The sequence below is a fragment of the Xenopus laevis genome, chromosome 9_10S, assembly GCF_017654675.1.
Source record: "Xenopus laevis strain J_2021 chromosome 9_10S, Xenopus_laevis_v10.1, whole genome shotgun sequence".
Taxonomy (NCBI): domain Eukaryota; kingdom Metazoa; phylum Chordata; class Amphibia; order Anura; family Pipidae; genus Xenopus; species Xenopus laevis.
In genome coordinates, this window is record NC_054388.1 from 11,500,303 (window position 1) to 11,522,253 (window position 21,951).

Here is a 21,951-nt window from a genome sequence, read left to right on the forward strand (position 1 = left end):
GCCACATACTTGTTAAAACCACTTAAAACATAAAAATTAGCGCTGCGCTGGGTGTAGGGATCCCTTAACCCTAAATAACCAATTTCTGAGGAGCTCCTATATATATAGCTATGATGGATGTTCACTTATGTGATGTGGCTAAACAGCCAAAGTTCCACTTCATATGTAAATGTAGGTACTTCAAATCCAATTGGTCACAGGGAAAGGAGATGCGCCATTTGTAATCCACACCGTCCAAATCAGTTACAGTGTATCACCATAATATATTGCAACTTGCTCGTTGCTATTAAATAGTTCCCATACGTCGGGTGTGGTAAAGGGTCAATGCTCCGTATTTTGGGAGCGGAGCAGATTGGGGAGAGGTTTCTGGATGGCTCTACTTGTGGCCGAATTGGCTGTGTAATGCTATATAGTCCCGGTAGTAATGGCCGCCCGCCGCTCCCAGCGGTCGCAATGCGGCCACGGCCCAAGGTGATGCAATTGGTGACAATCACCTTTCGTATTAGCCCAATAAGTCCTGCCAATCCCAGCCTCTTATTGCCCAAAATAGATTTATACAGACCGTTGTGATCGCGTCTGCACCGTGCTTAGCTCAACGCTCCCTTGTAGGTGTGCTTTACTGGAGAACCCTGCGGCGCCTTCCAAGTCCCTGGTAGGGAGAGGGATCCCGTCTCACTCAGCTAGCAACGCAGAACCGCTGGGAGCGGCATTGCATTGCGACCGCTGGGAGCGGCGGGCGGCCATTACTACCGGGACTATATAGCATTACACGGCCAATTCGGCCACAAGTAGAGCCATCCAGAAACCTCTCCCCAATCTGCTCCGCTCCCAAAATACGGAGCATTGACCCTTTACCACACCCGACGTATGGGAACTATTTAATAGCAACGAGCAAGTTGCAATATATTATGGTGATACACTGTAACTGATTTGGACGGTGTGGATTACAAATGGCGCATCTCCTTTCCCTGTGACCAATTGGATTTGAAGTACCTACATTTACATATGAAGTGGAACTTTGGCTGTTTAGCCACATCACATAAGTGAACATCCATCATAGCTATATATATAGGAGCTCCTCAGAAATTGGTTATTTAGGGTTAAGGGATCCCTACACCCAGCGCAGCGCTAATTTTTATGTTTTAAGTGGTTTTAACAAGTATGTGGCATGGTAGTTAATAAAAATTGCATTTTATCCTACAAATTACAACATGGTCATGTGATAATTCTGTATAATTTGGGCCTATGGGGTTAAGTCCCATTTTGATATTTTGTGTAGTTATAGTGGTGTATGTGGACACCCCCATGTAGGCTGATAATTAAATAGTGAGAACACTTGCACAAATAGCTTAAGTAAACAGTTGAATACAGTCTATTTCATAAACGCCAGCAGTGCCTTGCTTTAGCTAACAAGCCTTTTTTCAGAACAGCAGTTCTTTTTCAGTTATTTTGGTGTGTGAGCGAATTACTTTTGTAAGGAAAATTTTGATTCTTTTCACCCCAAGATTAAAGCAAAAGAAATAAAAAAATGACAACCTGCCAGCGTCTATTCTCTTTTTTTATTATTTTCACATAAAACCAGATATCGTTCCGTAAAGGAGAAAAAAGTGTGATGCGGTCCTGTTAGTCCTGCGGGGGTTAAAGGTTTCATATCACAATGTGCCAGACTGTTATTTGCTGTCACATTCCGTTCGCTGTAATGATGTTGGTTTCTATCTTTTTTGGCGGAGCAATCAGTGTGTCTCTTTACAGCTTGCGGAGGGGTTAGCCGTACGGGGCAGGTAAGATCTGGACAGGGTGTTAATTGGAACGAGGAACTGTACTCTGTACACAGTGGAAGCGATTAATTCAGCTCTTTGTAAGCCGTGTGAATTATTCAGGCTGCATGTAGGACAAGTGAATAAAAGATGAATGTATAAAAGAGGCACTAATGCTTTCCCCCTGCTATTTATTCATGTTCCCCATTATTGTGTGCCTGCTCTTTTGACAACTTACATTTTCAGCATGGGAGGTAAACGGAGCCTTGGTAGGCGAGAGATCTGTGATTAAAGAAACTCAGCAGCTGTAATGTCAGATTTCAGATTTGTATTTTATTTGTATCCACAGGGCGACTCTGAAACTGGTTGTAAATGTGGTATATAACTAATTATACCTTAATTAGAGTGTACAGTGTGGGGGTATAGGTTACTGCATGTAGAGAACATTTGTCCTCTGTATATTTGTATTTATACATATGGGAAGGAGGTGCCATATTGATTCCCTTAGACAGTACAGTATGAGGGTATAGCTTATTGTGTGCCCAGAACATTCCTTCTCTGTATATTTGTATTTATACATATGGGAAGGAGGTGCCATATTGTTTCCCTTAGACAGTACAGTATGAGGGTATAGCTTATTGTGTGCCCAGAACATTCCTTCTCAGTATATTTGTATTTATACATATGCGAAGGAAGTTGCCATTCTGTTTCCTCTGAGGCAGCACAGAATGAGGATGTAGCTTATGAGTGCCCAGAATGTTGCTTCATTGTATATATGCCATATTGAGCAGTGCATTTGAACAGTTTTGAGTCCAATATTTTATCAGTGCCCCCCAACCCAACTGTTTACTGTATAATGTTACTGGTACAAAAAGGCATACTCTAGGGCAGAATATAAGTTATGGTCTTAAATCTCCCCCTAACTGGCCTTCAGGCTGTGCCCCCTTAGCTCATAACAAGGTAACAGATATATAGAAACATTGGGATAACAGTCACCCTGCTATAGTTCCAGGGGTACCCAGGGTACTAATAAGCACTCACCCCAAATCTCCCCCAACTGACCTTCAGACTGGGTCCCCTTAGCTCATAACAAGGTTACAGATATATAGAAACATTGGGGTAACAGTCATCCTGCTATAGTTCCAGGGGCACCTAGGGTTTAAAATAAACCCATTTCCCTAGTTTACAATTTAATTGACCATCATTCTAGTCCTGCTTTTGACTTCTGTAAACGGGCTCATTTTAGGCACCCCTTAGTCTTGTGCTCATCAAAAATATCCCCTTTTCCCTACTATGAAACCTCCCTTCTTTCTGCTTCTTCTACATGCCAAAGAGCATTGACAGACACTTAAACAAGTTCTCCTAATTTTCACACTATAACAATAATTAAACAACAGTTGAAAGTTTCAGCCTACAGGACATTTTCTTCCCCAGTGATTTTGTTTTTATTTTTGCTGCTTCTGCCTTTATGTGTTTCTTAACATGTCGTACATTTTATGTGCCGTAAAGCCAAAATGACAAAATGCAGCATTCGGAAAAGATTTAAAGCCCTACACGTGTAAAAAAAAAAAAAAACAGAATATAGAGTATATCCTTCTCTACGTGTTCATTTTTCCCTTGGAGCTACTGGGGCGATGTATAACACAAATAATGTATCACAAAGACACTATTAATGTTTGTCTCATAAAATGTGACTTTTGTGTTTATCTCTTCTATATTTTAGATTCTGGGTATTCATTTTCTTACTCTCTAGAGCTGCCCCTGGTGCCAATTTATTCACTAGTATTTAAGGCAAAACTTAATTTGTTATTAATAGGAACTTATAACTGAAAAACAAATAATATAAATATACACTGTGCTTCCACATGGCCCCTTAAACTGTTACATGAACAAATTATTTATCTTGTCTCTTCTTTTGACCCCCTTTCGCTACTACTTTTTTGACTTTCGTTTTGTCTTTCACTTTTTTTGTCTCTATTGATCATTGTTATTGCATCCTCTCTCAAGTTCTTTTCCTACTATATCTGTCTCCATGAATCCCTCATAAACAAGTTCTTCTCTTACTATAGCTTTCTCCATGTGTCCCTCAGAAACAAGTTATCCTCCTATTATATCTGTATCCATGTATCCCTCAGAAACAAGATATTTTTCTACTATATCTGTCTCCATGTATTCCTCAGAAACAATCCCTCATAAACAAGTTCTTCTCTTACTATATCTTTCTCCATGTATCCCTCAGAAACAAGTTCTTCTCCTATTATATCTGAATCCATATATCCCTCAGAAACAAGATATGTTTCTACTACGTGTATAACTGTCTCCATGTATTCCTCAGAAAGAATCCCTCAAAAACAAGTTCTTCTCCTACTATATCTGTCTCCAGGTATCCCACAGAACCAAGATATGTTTCTACTACGTGTATATCTGTCTCCATGTATTCCTCAGAAAGAATCCCTCAAAAACAAGTTCTTCTCCTACTATATCTGTCTCCAGGTATCCCACAGAACCAAGCAATGATAAGGTGTTACTTGCTATGCTATTGTATAAGTTCCCATATAGTTGGATTCCTAAAATGTAGCATTTGGGACTGTGCAATTAGTCATGCGAGGCTACTGGTATTTCTAATGATAGACATGCCATATTGATGTGATTATATTGGAGCTCCCAGTTTGAAACCTTTATGCAAGCTTATGGTATAAAGAAGATCCATGGAGCCAGCTGATTAGATTAGCAGGTTCCTCATAAGACCTCCTATTAAAATCATTGTCCATTAAGTCCAGGCAGCCTCCACTGGCTTATGCTTGCAAGGGGAAATTCAGTCATATTGCCAAGATAACAATGATGGAGCAACCATTGGCTGAACATCAGTCTATGTTGACTGCATTGGTGGTTGTTGCTAGACATCAGCATTTTTAGTCCACTTACTGTATATCTAGCTAAGACTATTGTGACCCATTCTCAGCTTCTGAAAAATCATGCAACCAATATTTTGACCAGCTTTAGACTAAAGTTGTGCGCATTGTGTTCTGTGGAGCAGAGAAGAAACTGTCCTTGATACTAAAAAAGGAAAGAGTAATTATTTACTTTTGTGTTACATTGGTAGAACCACTTGGTGGACACAAACATTTGGTTTAGGGCTTAGAAATTGACTGCAGTGAGGGTACCACAATCTTGTAAATTAGTAAGTAACGGAAGACCCAAGTCCCAAAGTGTGAGGAGATCTACAAGGTGGTGCAAAGTCTTTCTACTGTGCAAAACTGTGAAAAGCTTTCTCTAAATATTTGCATCTTGCGCACATAGTACTTAACAAAATTTAGTGGTTTTAGTCCTTGGTTATGGAATCATGGGAGAAATGGCTCCTATATATTCTTGTGGCCAAATATGAACCCAGTGCCACTGGCTGTAAGGTTCAATAAGGATACCTTTTAAAAAGAATATCAGGTTAAGTATCCTCTATTTATTTATCAGAATTTGAAAATGCCTAACCAATCAACTGATGAATAATAGGACTTGTGTTTATGCTGAAGCAGACAGTTATGTTGTGTTCAATAAAGGTCTGGCACCTTTCAATAAACCCCCTCTGCTTTTATAACTGTGCACCCTTGAGGCCTGTAATTTCTGCCTCTGTGCTTGAATGTAATTTGCTGCCTTATACAACAAACTCCTTTTCTTTTCTGCCTCAAAATAAAAAGTGCTCCGTTGTCTTTTTTTCTAGGTCACAGAACTCAATAATGTGAAAAATGTGCTTCGGCTCCCCAAAACCACGAAGAAGCACGCTGTAGGGATATTTTTCACAGACGACACCTCAAAAACCTTTGCCTGTGAATCCGGTACGTTACCCTATGAAAGAATGCACTATGAATTATTAAAGGAGATATAAAAAGCTTTTTTGTTTTCAGTCAAGTCCTTATCTTCAGAACTATTTTCTTTTAGAAAATATTATCACTGCTACTCAAATGCATAAATCAGCTGAGGATGAAAACCTCTGATTAACATAAAGATAAATTAAAAAGTGATGTCCAGTCTACAACTTTGAAGATCCTGTTGAAACTACCAGCACATTGGAAATATCTTGTAGTTGCTGGTACTTCAGGCCTACAAAGATGTTCCAGCAGCTCCCCATCTTGGATCTCCACCATCTTGGAGTGTCAGTGGCACTGCACATGCTCAGTGAGCTCTAGACTGCTGGTGAGAAGCTTAGTAAGTTTAGAGATCTTTAGAAATCACCATCAACCATGGAAAAAGTTGTAAATTGAATATTCGCCACCTAAAACCTGCAGAGTTAATTTGCAAGCCAATGGTCTGTTGAACCATTTGAATATGGTGATTGTAGGGATGCACTGAATCCAGGATTCGGATCAGGATTCGGCCTTTATCAGCAGGATTCGGACAAATCCTTCTTCCTGGCCGAACCGAATCCAAATCCTACTTTGCATATGCAAATTAGGGGTGGATAGGAAATGCCAAATGTTAGGCACCCCGAAGTGATTGTATTGACTTACCTGAAACCTCGGGCCGGTGCTCCTATCAGCAGAAACTACACCGGCCCGGGGTTATACCAGTGAGCACCACGGAGCGACCCTCTTCCATTTTCCTCTTTCATTTGCGCGGCTGCGCATGTGCAGTAGAAGGAAAAGCGGAACTTTAACTAAAAAGTCGGCTATTTAGTTCAACTGCGCATGTGTTTGTCACGGGGAAATTTGAAGAAGGAAGACAACGGAAGAGGATCACATACAATAATCCAAATTATCTAAATTAATAAATATTATTTCCTTTTTCTCTGTAATAATAAAACAGTAGCTTGTACTTGATCCCAACTAAGATATAATTAATCCTTATTGGAAGCAGAACCAGCCTATTTGGGTTTATTTAATGTTTTCATGATTTTTTAGTAGAATGAAGGAATGAAGATCCAAATTACGGAAAGACCCCCAGGTCCCGAGCATTCTGGATAACAGGTCCTGTGCCTGCATTCACCTGCAGGTGAATGTACAGGGACATTAAATATACAAGTGAAGGAATTCACTTTCAGAAATCCTTTATATGCAATAATTCTATTAAATAGAGGCTGTTTCATTGCACTGAGTGAGTTACCAGATTAGAAACAGTTTACATGTGTTATGATGCGCAGGAAAAAAATCCATTGCACATAAGATTGCTTATCTAGCTGCAAGGCATATCCCATGAATGGTCTGTTGATTAGGAACCATCTGCCAAATCCCTACAGAAAATTCCATGGGGGGTACATATCATGTTCTAGTTGTCAGACAGAACCCCAGGGACACTCTCCTCTTGATTTACTTTACTCAGTTGTGCTTAGTACCAGATAATATCGGTGTTAGCTCTAGTTTTGCTGTTTCTCTGTGTTCAGAGAAAATTTAAGCCTGCTCCTGCTAAATTGTGTTTGTAATGGTATCTTTCTGCAGAAGCTATGAGTGAGCTTAGGGGGATGTTTCTGTTGAATTGTGATTAGTACAGGGGAATACCTATGATGCCATAGTTTTATGGGATCTCTCTGTACAGGCTATAAACAAATGTTGGGGGCTGTCCCTGCTGAATTGTGCTTAGTACAGGTGAATACCTCTGCTACCATAGTTTTATTATAGTATATCTCTTTACAGGCTATGATCAAACATAAGGGGCTGTTCCTGCTAAATTGTGCTTAGTACAGGGGAATACCTATGCTGCCATAGTTTTATGGGATCTCTCTGTACAAGCTATGCGAAAACTTATGGGGCTGTTATTGCTGAATTGTTTTTAGTACAGGGGAATACCTATGTTGTCATAGATTGATGGTCTCTTTCTGTTAAGGCTATGATCAAAGCTTTGAGTAAGAGGCTGCTCTTGGTGACAAATTCCTCTCTGCTTGGTTATTTTTATCTTAAGCTATTTCTCCCAATGGTGTTGAGCAGATCTGGACTAGGATTCAAAAGAAACCCTGGCATTTTAGGTAAACAAACACCCAAAACGATTGTCTAAGGCATCTCATAGCAGTCCCTGACTATACAGACCTGGCCTGGGACCTCGATCAAGTCACGTTCCTCATTATATCATACCCCAACAGATAATTGTCACCCCCTCGAGCCACTTCTTCAAGGATTGTTACACAGAAGAAGCTAAGGAAAAGAAGATAACAATGGCTGTGTTAGACATCAGAGAGCCCTTAAAAACATTTCTCAAACCTGACACATAGGGGCAGATTTATCAAGGGTCGAATATCAAGGGTTTTAAAAACCCTCAAATTCGACCCTCGAAGTAAAATCCTTTGAATTCGAATATCGTATTCGAAGGATTTTAGCGCAAAAAACCCGAAGGATTCGAACGGTTTTAAGCGATCGATTGAATTATTTTGTAGTTTTTGTATTGTTTAATACAAAGTTTCTCCAATGTCCTCCAAAGAGAATCCCAGTTTATCTGTTTAAATCTCCATGATCTTTGTCCCTGCAGCTGGAGTTGGAAACAGGAAAGGGAAAAATAAAATCCAATACAAATCTCGCTGACTGCTATACAGGGAAACAAAGAAAGCTGCTTGAGTTCTGCATGGCTGGGAAGTAAGGTGGGGGCTCCCCCTGCTGTTCATAAGTATGATTGTTTCCCTGCAGAGCAGTTAGGGACCGTCTGACAATTCCTATCCACAGCAGCCACAGCAGTAAATGAAGGGAGAATTTCACTGCATACAGTCAGGTTTCTTATAAAAACGGTACATTTTTTAATTAAAGAATATCGGAGATAGTTTTTTTCGTTAAAGAAAGTAAAAATTGGATTTCATTTTTTTTGCCTTTACATGCCCTTTAAAGGGCAGTTCAGGGGTGCTCCGCCAATGGGGCAAGTTGAGAAACTCGCCTCTGATGGTAGTGCCCCCTGGTTGGCAAGGGCTGCAAAAATGCTGCTCCTGGTAACTTCAAGAGCTGAATTTCCAGTTTTCAACTGGACCTGGATCAGTTAGCGGGAGGTCTGGGGAGAATGCCTGTTTTCTCCCCTTGATTCACCTAAAATCCCAACTTGAAAGCCAATTAGGATGAAATTTATGGGGAAGGTTAGTCCTACACCCACTGCTTTAAGGGTTTTCTCTTCTCTGCCAATAAAAAGGCTTGTTCGTTCATGTGCATCTTCTTTCTCATTGGGCAGAACTTGAAGCTGACGAATGGTGCAAGGTGTTGCATACGGAATGTTTGGGGACAAGAATAAATGATATCAGTCTAGGAGAACCTGATTTATTGGCTACGGGTGTAGAAAGAGAGCAAAATGGTAAGTGACAAGTAAGTACTTGATCTAATCAGAAGCCTGATATTTCAGTAAACAGTTGGGAAAAAAGCCTTTTCCTGAGTTTAAATATATGCAGTATATTTTATCCATTATACCAAAGATTTATGGATTGTGGTCACATTTGGAAATTGAACACCCTCATTTAACAAAAAAACGTTATTCTGTATTATATGGAGAAGGATATTGAAGTGTTTCTACTGATTTTTCTGCTTAGGGTAATTTAGTTTTGACCTACTGTATGATATCTAGAAGGAAATATACTAGTGTATAGAGGAAATGGAGTAGGTAAATGTAATGTTAACTATAAGAAGTGGAATTAGCAAAAAATCCTGGTGGCAAGTAAGAAGAAAATCAATCTATTTAAAGGATAATATTTATCCTTCATTTATACATAAGGAAATTAGAAAACATGAGTTACAACCACAACCAAAATAGCATGGAACTCAAGTTGATTTCTAAAATACTTCAATTTAAGAATTCATTCATTTCATTTAGAGGGTTCATTATGCCTTATAACACATATGACTTGAACGCAGAGTTTCCCTGTATAAGGACTGCAGCCTTGTGCCTTTATATGATCATAGAACAACCCCTCAGTGACTTCTACTATCCTTATCATTTACAGTAGGGGGTACATTATCCCTTATAATAGATGAGTGATACTCAGAGTTCCCTGTATAACTCAGCCTTGTGCCTTGTGCCTTTATATGGTCACAGAACCCCTCAGTGACTTCTAATATCCTTATCATTTACAGTAGGGGTACATTATCCCTTATAATACATGAGTGATACTCAGATTTCCCTGTATAACTCAGCCTGCAGCCTTGTGCCTTTATATGGTCACAGAACAACCCCTCAGTGACTTCTAATATCCTTATCATTTACAGTAGGGGGTACATTATCCCTTATAATAAACAAGTGACACTCAGAGTTCCCTGTATAACTCAGCCTGCAGCCTTGTGCCTTTATATGGTCACAGTACTCCTAAGTGACTTCTAATATCCTTATCATTTACAGTAGGGGGTACATTATCCCTTATAATATATGAGTGATACTCAGAGTTCCCTGTATAACTCAACCTGCAGCCTTATTGCTTTATATGCTCATAGAACCCCTTAGTGAGTTCTAATATCCTTATAATTAGAGACATTTCAGACCTACCGAGGTTGTTTATAAGTCAAAGGGATAGGTCCCTATCCTATTTGGAAGTTTGTGTAGTCTGTGTTGGAATTAGTCCAAAAATATGACTATTTCAGGAAATTAGAATTTTCGATCAATTTTTGTCGTGTTTGTCCCCAATCCGATTAAATCGTGTTTTTTAAATAATAAATAAAGTCTAATCCTGGATTCTAGTTTGGTCTAGTTTTATTAAAATAATCAGAAAAATCTGATAAATAAATATGCCCCTCAATGACAATCAAGATGCAAGGGATTGTCCTGAAAAGTCCATATAGTGAGAAGCGAGTAGTTGGCCCAAGCCTCTGTCCCTCTGCATGGGGAGAAGTGATGACTTAGAGGCCTATTGCCGAGTGGATAGTGTTCATTATCCAACAGAACAGAAAGAGCAGCTGAGTTCACCTTAGTTGGGGTGACCGAACCCCTTAGAAACGAGACTTTTAAAGGTCAAATATATTTTGATCCACTCTTTCATACCAACGTTTGCATTTTATATTTTTTATTTTTGTATTTATATTTTTAAAATATTACTTTAAATGCAGTGATTGCCATGATTTGATAATGTAAAATAAAATATCTTCCTTTGGGAAAAACAATAGAATGATGTTCCATAAGACTGAACATTCTCATTCTCAATTCATGTCACTTGCACAGCGCTGGGCTGTTCCTACTGAGCTGCTGTTTATCTCTTCTTTTCTTTTATATGTTCTTCTTTAGAGAAGATGTAAGCCTCACGTTCTATCTTGTCTCTTCCAGAGAGATTCAATGTTTATTTGATGCCGTCCCCTAATTTAGACATCCACGGGGAATGCACGCTGCAGATAACATTCGAGAATATCTGTCTTTGGGATATTCAGAACCCCAGGATGAAGCTGGTGTCGTGGCCCCTGAGTTCACTTCGGAGGTACGGCAGGGACCCGGCATGGTTCACTTTTGAAGCTGGCAGGTATGTAAATTATAAACTGTGGCCAATTCTCCCATGTCTGGGCTCAATCATGGTTCATGTCATTGTAATAGAAATGAATATGCTTCTTTCTACTCCATAATTATAATAGGCCTACATTTTTATATGTGCATAAGCTTGGCCCAGCCCTATCACTGCTGTACACTAGTGATGGGCGAATTTATTCGCCAGGCGCGAATTCACCGTGAATTTGCGCGATTCGCCGCCAGCGAATAAATTCACCAAACGCCTGCGAAAATTCACCCGAAAAAATTTGCCGGCGGCAAAAAATGTTTTCGCCGCGTCGGAAAAAAACAGACGCCGGCGTCAAAAAAGGCCGCCGGCATCAAAAACGAGATGCCGGTGCTGTTTCGCAAAGTTTTCGCAGTTTCGCAAATTAGGCGCGAAATTTGCGAATTTTCCGGCGAAAGCGAAACGGCGCAAATTCGCCCATCACTACTCTACACCAAGTACTCCAAGAATGGAAAGAATACCCTGACTTTTTAGTTTCAGGTTCCATTCAGTGGACATGTTGGAATGAAAATTTACATTGGTTACTAAAGTATAACCTCTTAAATCCAAAGCTATACAGGTGGGGTAAGGAGACCACCCCTTGCCCTTCCAGTAGAATTCCAAGCTGGCCTTACAGTTTCAAACACACTGCTCTACTTGCCTACCTCTATCTCTGGGGATATCACAAACTAACAGAAAGTGAGCCTCACTAGCTTGATGAATACATTTTATACCACTGAACAGGACCAGACTGTGGATTCTGGCAAGTGACAGAGGGGCTTTAAGATGCCACAGCCAGTGGGGGGAGGGGTATGTTTGGGCTTTCTTAGTCTGGTCCTGCCATTGAGAGATAAAGAACAACTATGTTAGCATTATTGATGCTACGTCACTGGTGAATAAATTTAAAAAAACTGCTGCAAAAATTCGCCAATTGTCATTGACGTGAGTCAGAATATTCGCTTGCATCAAAACTGTCGAGCGTCAACATTTTTCGGACGCCCATTGACCTTAATGCAGGCGTCAAAATTGACACGATCGTCTAGATTGTTGCGAATTCCCCCGGCCGCCAAACTTGGCGCTGGAGTCAAAATTCGCATTTCGCAAAGTTTTCGCCGTTCAGGCAAAGCGAAAGGGGACAAATTCGTCCATCACTGGATAGCATAGGTTTTCCCCATCTACTAAGCACAATTAAGAACAGCCTCTTGCTCAAAGCATTGCTCATATACTTAACAGAAAGAGACCATAAAAATATGGCAGCATAGGTATTCCCCTGTACTAAGCACAATTCAGCAGGAACAGACCCTAAGGTTACTCATGGTCTGTACAGAGAGATCCCATAAAACTATGGCAGCATAGGTATTCCCCTGTACTAAGCACAATTCAGCAGGAACAGCCCCCTAAGTTGGCTCATAGCCTGTACAGAGAGATCCCATAAAACTATGGCAGCATAGGTATTCCCCTGTACTAAGCACAATTCAGCAGGAATAGCCCCCTAAGTTGGCTCATAGCCTGTACAGAGAGATCCCATAAAACTATGGCAACATAGGTATTCCCCTGTACTAAGCCCAATTCAGCAGGGACAGCCCCTTAAGTTTGCTCATAGTCTGTACAGAGAGATCCCATAAGACTATGGAAACATAGGTATTCCCCTGTACTAAGCACAATTCAGCAGGAACAGTCCCATAAATTTGCTCATAGTCTGTACAGAGAGATCCCATAAAACTGTAGCAGCATAGGTATTCCCTGTACTAAGCACAATTCAGAAGGGACATATCCCATAACCTGCTGGGTTCAGCCACTTGAGGTGTTTTTCTCAACTTGCTTTATGATAGCAGCTTCCCTGAATATTCCCCTGTAGTACGGTTAGAAATAACACCCAGACTTGCCTTGACAAAGAGATTACAAAAATATCCTGCCCTGTTCTGCAAGAACAACCCCCTTAGTTTGGTTACTGCTTATATAGATAGATATCATAAATCTTTGTCATTACTGGTATTTGTTTATGCTAAGCACAAAGCAGGGAGGAACATTTCTCAGAACACATCTTAGTATATCTATGCAAAGAGAAATGTAAATTACTGGAACTGATTTTAAAAAAAGAGAGGGTTTGCTTTATTTTCAACAACAACGGGAGATATTTTTTTTTTATTTAATCTCAGTTATCTTGGTAAAAATAAACTGTTCAAAAACAATATGCAAATCGGTTCATTACTCACAACCGCAGAGAAAGATTTATTCGGAGGAAAAAGAAATAAAAATAAGCCTATTGCAAATCTCCAGAACATGAGGACTATTTTAGAACATAATAGACGAAACCCAAGACTCTTTGAAAACAGAGAATTAATTAGCAGGTTTTATCTAATGAAAAACAATCTTGTAAACAAACTTTGCTGCTCGTCAGGCTGATGAGGATGGCTGAAAGGATGCAGAAGCTCATAGGGATTTGCACAGTGTTGGACTGGCCGGCGGGACACCGGGAAAAAACCCAGTGAGCCCCGACCCTTAATGGGCCCCCGCCGGGCCAGTCCCCTCTGCAGATCGGAATAGAAAAAAACAATTTTCGAGGCGCTGCGCAGCGCCACATATTCATCCAGGAGCGGCCAGCGGCACCCTCACTCAGGCGCACCGATGCCTGCGCGCATGATAGTAGGGGGACAGGGGTTGGAGGGGGACTAATCGCCTCTTCTTTGCAGCGACCAGTCTCCCCAAACGCCTTCCCTGACTCTGCGCCAGCTTAAAATGAAAAAAAAAAACGCCGGCGCTAATCGCACGCTAATGATTAGCGCCGGCCTTTTTTAACATTTTAGCCAAAGCAGAGTGAGGGAAGGCGTTTGGGGAGATTGGTCGCCGCAAAAATGAGGCGATTAGTCACCAGGCAACCAAATCTCCCCAAAACTCCCAGGGTGGCCTGACCCTTAGTGGAATACCTAGTGGAAAACTGTACTTAGAGAAGGATTGTCTGCATTCATGCTACGTTTCAACTTTTAAGGTTCACCTCTTGTATTGTTACATTATACCATTGTGATTCTGCAGGAGTTAAAACGAATTAAAGGAACAGTTATGTCAAAAAATAGAAGTGTTTTAAAGTAATGAAAATATAATGTAGTGTTGCCCTGCACTGGTAAAACTGCTGTGTTTGCTTAAGAAACATTACTATTGTTTATATAAATAAGCTGCTGTGTAGCAAAGGGGGCAGCCATTCAAAGGAGAAAAGGCTCAGGTTACACAGCAGATAGCAAATAAACTCTGTCTGTCTAATGGTGTTATCTGTTATCCATTCGTTAACCTGTGCCATATAGCCGTTTTTCAATTTCCACCATTGCTCCACAGCAGCTTGTTTATATGAACTATTGTAGTGTTTCTGAAGCAAACAGACCAGTTTTACCAGTGCAGGGCAACAGTACATGAAATTTTCATTACTTTAAAACACTTACATTTTTTGGTGTTACTGTTCCTTTAATGGTTTGAGCCCAGATAATGCAGTTTGAAATAAACCCATACTTGTTGCTTATGAGCTCTGAAATCCTAAAAAGTATATGGTGTAGCGTATTTACAGGGGCAATTCTAACCCCTATGCCACCCTGAATAGGGATGTCGCGGACTGTTCTGCGGCGAACTTGTTTGCGCGAACATCGGCTGTTCGCGTCCGCCGCAAGTTCGCGAACGTCGCGCGACGTTCGCCAATAGGCGTTCGCGTCAAAATCGTTCGACCATTCGACCATTCGGTCGCTAAAATCTAACGATTTTCGTTCGATTCGATTCGATTTCGGATGTTCGAAGTTCGCGAACTGTTCGCATTTTTTGCCGGTGTTCGCGAACGGCGTTCGCGAACACATTATCGGCGGTTCGCTACATCCCTAACCCTGAAGCGACTCTTACTGCCGCCCCCCCTTTTCCCCCCAAATCTGCTTTTTGTCATCAGATGGGGTCCCCAACACTAGTGCAGATAGAGCACACATTTTTGAAAAACTGAAATTTCGGCTCTTAAAGTTGCGAGAAGCACTGCCACATGAGACGAGTTTTTCAACTTGCCTCATTGGCACACCTCCCCTGCATATCTAACTGTTTGTTGAGCTTTAAAAGAGAAGGAAATCTTCACAAAGAAGTAGACTGGAAATGACCCACTTCATCGCAAAATGTTGGCACTCTAATAGGCAGATTTATCAAGGGTCGAATTGAAAATTCGAAATTTGCATTTTCTAGTTTTTTGATGGTGAAAACTGTCAAATTCAACTAGGGAGTTATTTATATTTAATTTGAGTTTTTCAAAAAATTCTAATTTGATTTTGGAGATTTATCATATTCTGGCCCTTTAAAGGAGAAGTAAACCCTTGCTACTAAAATCCCCTACTCCCCTACCCTACATAGACCCCCCTCCCTGCTCCCCCCAGCCTAGGTAGTACCCTAATGCCCTAAACTCTTTACTTACCCCTCAAAGGCAGATTCTGTCCAACGGAGTTCATGGGCGCCATCTTCAGCCATAATCTTTGGCAAATTCCGTGACTTTCGTGCATGCACAGTTGTCGTGAAACAGTAGTGAGGTCATAGCAGTAAAAAAGGAGCTCTGTCCAATGGTTTTACCTATATACTAAATATATTACCTACGTATCTGCCACATGCCCCTCTTACTGCTGCTGAATCTTAAAGACAGGTATGGGACCTGTTATCCAGAATGCTCGGGACCTGGGGTTTTCCGTAACTTGGGTCTTCATGCCTTACATCTACTAGAAATTCATTTAAACATTAAATAAACCCAATAGGCTGGTTTTGCTTCCAAATAAGGATTAATTATATCTTAGTTGGGATCAAGTACAACTACTGTTTTAACAGAGAAAAAGGAAATCGTTTTTAAAAATTAGGATTATTTGGATAAAATGGAGTCTATGGGAGACAGCCATTCTGTAATTCGGAGCTTTCTGGATATCCGGTTTCTGGATAAGGGATCCTATACCTGTACTACCAAATAGTCAATATCGTCCATTAATGAGATGATGGAAAACTGGATCTATCACCAGTGTGTATGATGGGTGGGATATCACCCACTAGAAGGAAACAGAGCATAAAGGGGAGCTTAACTTCTGGCTGTGCTTTAACTGACTCATGTTCAATTCCCTTTATTTAATAAAAAAAGTTAAAATAATATGCCCTTTTATTAGTTTCTTTGTTATATCATTGGACATTGGACAAGGTTTCTTTTATAAAAGAAAGCTTCATGAGTCAACATATATAGCCTTACAATATGCAAACGCTTAGTAAAATACTGTAACTTGTCCTTGGCTAATGGAAAACCAGTCACAAGAAAAGTAGAGGTCAATAAGGGTGGCTAGAGGCAATTTGTGTTCTGAGTGAAAACCATTAAGATCTTTATTTCCAGAGCATATCCTCCAGCTCAGAAATAATAATATCAATCTTAAACTGTTTAAGGGGTCATGTAGGTGCTTTTTATGTTTCTTTTATAGCGGAGGACTTCTTGACTTCTTTTAGCTCACATTATCATAATCTTCTGCTTCCTCTGGTTGGTCCCTCTCCATGTCCTACACCTCAGCAGCCACTGGCTCATATCATGGTTGATAGCATCTAGAATTGGATAAGAAGTAAACCAATTTTCCCCAGCCCGCACTGTTTTAAATAACATTACTTATTGTTGAAAGATGATATGCAATTCATTGGTTGTCTAGTTTCAAGCTTTTGCTTCCTTTTAACCCACCTTGTCCTCGTCTTACTCAAAGTCTGAAATTGTTATTTTTCATGTGATTGCTATGGCATTTTTAATAGCCATAGAGCATGGGCTGTTTATTTAAAGCTTGCTTTTAAGTTGACCTTATCATCAGTTAAATTATAATATATATATGAGCAGAGAAGGGTTTTATTTTAATGTCTATGAAGGTCACAGAAGGAGCTTACTTGCCAACACGCTGAGCTAAAAACAAAAGTAGCAAGCATGCAATAGATCCCCAGTTGCACCTAATTATCTCTTTAGCTGTGACAATTAGATGCTGTTATCTAGGATTGTAACAAAATATAAGAACACCAGGCAAAGATCAGATCTTTTTAGACTAATGAGCACTCAGCTTTGTACTTTACTAATGATGTAAAGATGAACCATTGGCTATGCAAAATGCTTTATAATTAGTGAAATGTAGCATGCTGTTGCGTCATTGTATCAATTTATGGACGAGATGCTCTGGTATGTCTGTAATATAAGGGAGGTTGTGTTTGACACCAGCAAAGATTGGTTTATTCCACTAAATCATATCCATCGAATCAACTCATATGCAACTCATATCAATCAAGTAGAAGATTTTTGCTAGTTACAGTTAATAAATGAAAAACAGATTGTTTGAAATGGATTTCTAGACCTCATGTATTTGTAGAAGCATGACTTTTCTTATCTACTCTTGTCAAAACTAAGGGCAGAGACACATGCTGCTATTTCGGGAGATTAGTCGCCCAGCGACAAATCGATTCTTCTTCAGGCGACTAATCTCCCCGAACTGCCTTCTCGATGGCGATTTACATTCTAGCTGGCGGAAAGGCAGTTCGGGGAGATTAGCTGCCCGATGAAGAAGCGAATTGTCCTGGGAAACTAATCTCCCGAAATAGCAGCGTGTGTCTTTGCCCTTAAGGTGGGCACATGATCCTTTATTAAAGAAAGTTTGACAGCTGACACAGATACTAATACTAATACTAAACTGTATGGGCAAAATGTCCAGTCACTGTGGGACATTCACTAAGATTCGTTATTGCGCCAGCGTCCGCTTCGCCGCACTTCACCAGGCGTATTTTCGCCAGCGTTAAGCAAATTCACTAAAATCCTAAGTTGCGCTCAGGGGTAGCATAAGGTTGCAAAGTTGCGCTAGTGTTAATTCGACAAGCAAAGCAAAGTTACGCTAGCGATGGTTAATTTGCATACAGCGCCAAATTCAAGTTACAATGGAGGTATATGTGGCAGCACTACACAAGCCTGGGAAACCTTCAAAACAGCAAATAAAATTGTTATTTTGTCTTACACATGTGCCCACTGTATAGTTAAGTTGCCATGAGTTATGAAATGTAGGGGGGAAGGAGGGGAGCCCCAAAAATGTTTTCGATCTTTTTCAGCCTATCGCCCATAAGAAAGAAAAAACGCCAGCGTTTTTTGGGACTTAGAAAAATTTTTAACTTTTTTTGAAGCAATCCCTACTCTATTGCGCTTCGCCTTGTCTGAGATGGCGAAGGAAGTCTGGTGTAAAAGGTAGCGTTCAGAACAATGCGCGCGTTAGTGAATTTGCGTAGTTACGTCCGTTGTGCAAATTCGTCAGGCGTAAGGGTGCGAAGTAACACTAGCGAATTTTTGCCAGTGTCCGTTAGTGAATCGGCGAATTAATGAAAATGCCCAACGCTGGTGAATTCACGCTAGCTTTAGGGGCTTCGGCGTTTAGTGAATTTGCCCCACTGTGTCTGAATAACATGTCCTCAGCTGGAACACTCACTGTTGAGTTCCAAACTGTCTCACAATGTCTGCAGAAGAAATATTTATTGGGATTGTCAAGTTGGTTGGAGGCAAATAACTATAAAATCACCATGTGTAATGCCACATGTTGTCTTGGCAGATGTCAGAAGAACGCTATCTGTCTGAATACATAATGCCAGGGAAGAAATCTGGTAGAGGATGTAATGGTCTGAGGATGAGGCTACAGGGTACAATTTTATTCTTTATAATGCTTCCTACTTCGTGGAACTGTCTGAGGAAAGCATTTTTTTGTTTCAGCACAATAATGCCCCATGCACAAAGCTAAATCAGTACAGAATGGGTTTGCTGATACGGGAAGAACCTGAGTGGTCTGCACATAGCACTGTCCTCAACCCAACTGAACTCCAGAACAGACATCCAGCATCGGTGTCCAACCTCACTAAAGCTTCTTTGGCTGAATGAAAGCAAATCCAACAATGTTTTAACATTAAGTGCGAACCTTCCCAGAAGAGTAGGACCAATTATATAGGACCATAGTTTTAGGACTGTGGTTTGGGAATCAAATTTTGGGCAGGGAGATGTCATAATACTTTGCCATATGATGCAGCACTAAGCTTATTGCAACCTCTGCTTCATAATAAAGCTGAGCTTTATATTTCATTGAGATGTCAGAAGCAGCACCAATGTTTCTGAGAACAGCCCAAGACAAGATCTCTCCAATACCGATTAATCACTTTCAGTGTTTTTTTTCCGAGCTGAAGATTGCAATTGAGGTTGATAACATTCTTATCAGTTTCTTTGTTTGCACAGGGACCCAATTTTTGATAGGTTTGATTGTGATAGACAAGCGGGTATGTATTCGGAGGAAGAAAAATGATTTTTGGCTGCTGAATCCAAGCCCTTAATAAAACACACACAGACACACTGTTTCTGTTCTATTTGTTGGCAGGATGTGTGACACAGGGGAGGGACTGTTTATCTTCCAGACCAGAGAGGGTGAAGACATCTATCACAAGGTTCACTCAGCGGCTTTGGCAATTGCAGAGCAACATGAGCATCTGCTTCAGAGTGTCAAGAATTCCATGGTATGTGCCCTCTTAATTCCCTTAATCCAAAATACATTACTTAATATATACAGTAGGTTGCGCTAACATGTCCCCAGCTACTAATGTCAGTGATGAAGTTCATGGCAGCTGTTCCCAGTGGCTTTAAACCCACATAAATGTTATTCTGGATCAAACAGAATCAAGTAGGCAATATTAATGTATTCGTTCAACAGTGGCTGTGCTTGGGTCAGCTGAGACAAACAATGTGGCACCTGAATTTAAACTGTAGTAACTGCATTGATGAACATTTGTTCTTCTATTTACTTCATGCTCTCTTCTGTCAGACCTAACTGCCACCATAGGCTACTGTATATTCCATTCGCTCTGCTACTCGATGATCATCGCTTACAGTTTATTTTCTGCCCTGATGGCTACTCCTAAAATTAAAAGGAACGCTTCTCATCTGAGACAACAAAAATATCCATTAATATCCTGTCTAGACTAGCAATTGGGCACTTCTATTTGCCCCCCCTCCGCTGAAACCTTACTATCTGATAAGTATACTAAAGCTCCTAAACGTCGTCTTCTATGCCATTGGTCCCATTCATCTCTGCTGCCCTCTGATTTGCCTCAAAGTAACAGAAAATAAAATGTAAAAATCTCATATAACATCTTTTTTTAAGGAATTTACCAGGCATTCATTCATGGCCTCTTTTGCCGTTTATTTTCATAATTTATGCCAGATCGAACCTCCTGGACATCTCTTCACCTTGTTAGGTATACATTACAGTATCCTACAATATCCACTAATTTGGCAAGTTCACCAAATGAAAGGATATTTTTCCAGTTTGACCAATTTTCTAGGCCAAAGTAGGAGGATCTAACACTTTGACCCCTGGGACAATGATTCCTAGGGACACCCATCAAGAGAGTACCATATCAATGCACCACTTCATTCTTTGCCCAATGAGATTTTAAAAACTGCCTAATAGATATAGTGCCAATTTTAGGAAGGTCCATACACAGGCCATCAAGATGCCCCGGTATGATCACCTTAATCCTATGGAATTTCTATCCATAAACTGATTACAGTGGACGTCTTTGATGTCTGAATAAATATAATTGTTTACACAAGTTTCTTACAACTTATGTTTGAATTCTGCTTTCTCTTTTAACATTACCTCTTAAAACATTATTTCTTGTCCTTTCCTTTAAAGGGATACTGTCATGGGAAAAAATTTTTTTTTCAAAATGAAATAATATCGCTGCTCCAGCAGAATTTTGCACTGAAATCCATTTCTCAAAAGAGCAAACAGATTTTTTTATATTCAATTTTGAAATCTGACATGGGGATAGACATATTGTCAATTTCCCAGCTGCCCCAAGTCATGTGACTTGTGCTCTGATATACTTCAGTCACTCTTTACTGCAAGTTGGAGTGATATCACCCCCTCCCCCCCAGCAGCCAAATAAAAGAACAATGGGAAGGTAACCAGATAACAGCTCCCTAACACAAGATAACAGCTGCCTGGTAGATCTAAGAACAACACTCAATAGTAAAAACCCATGTCCCACTGAGACACATTCAGTTACATTGAGAAGGAAAAACAGCAGCCTGCCAGAAAGCATTTCTCTCCTGAAGTGCAGGCACAAGTCACATGACTGGAAATTGACAAAATGTCTAGCCTCATGTCAGATTTCAAAATTGAAAATAAAAAAATCTGTTTGCTCTTTTGAGAAATGGATTTCAGTGCAGAATTCTGCTGGAGTAGCACTATTAACTGATGCGTTTTGAAAAAAACATGTTTTCCGATGACAGGATCCCTTTAAAATACCATAAGGTTTGAGATTAGACTTAAATGTATACTTGAAATTTCTACACTGCCTAGGCTTTCCTTTGCTATTTCGGTGTTTAACCTGTCTTTGTAGTTTCATGTAGATATAATTTCATGATCCTAAGTGATCCATTGGCATCAAAGACTATATTTCATGATCCTTGGTTGTATTCCTTACTGTAGACTTGAGGTGGATGGGGGGCTGGGGGGCTTTTTGCCCAGCCTCAGAGCCAATTATTTGGAATAACCCTAACTAAGACTTTGGTATAACTCTGGGGACATCTTTATGTAATTAATATTTCATACTATTTGCTAGAAATAAGAAATAACGTATTGCAATTTGTGATCAGAGCTGTTGCTCTCCAGTAGTGGATAAGCAGTTTGGCAAACTCATTAAAACCTTTATTTGCTGAAAAATACTGAATTTCACATACGATCGCCTCAGTCTTTTGTCTCAGTTTCT

The 21,951-nt window shown here is 40.2% G+C and overlaps 1 protein-coding gene across 1 annotated transcript in view; it reads left to right on the plus strand.

The window, feature by feature from the left end:
* The window catches only part of dok5.S (docking protein 5 S homeolog), a 105,516-nt gene that overhangs the window by 72,468 nt on the left and 11,097 nt on the right, over window positions 1-21,951 (plus strand). The window contains exons 3-6 of the mRNA XM_041578686.1: window positions 5,473-5,587; window positions 8,886-9,005; window positions 10,956-11,145; window positions 19,557-19,692. Of these exons, the coding sequence (XP_041434620.1) occupies window positions 5,473-5,587; window positions 8,886-9,005; window positions 10,956-11,145; window positions 19,557-19,692 (561 nt within the window). The remainder of the gene's footprint in view (window positions 1-5,472; window positions 5,588-8,885; window positions 9,006-10,955; window positions 11,146-19,556; window positions 19,693-21,951) is intronic.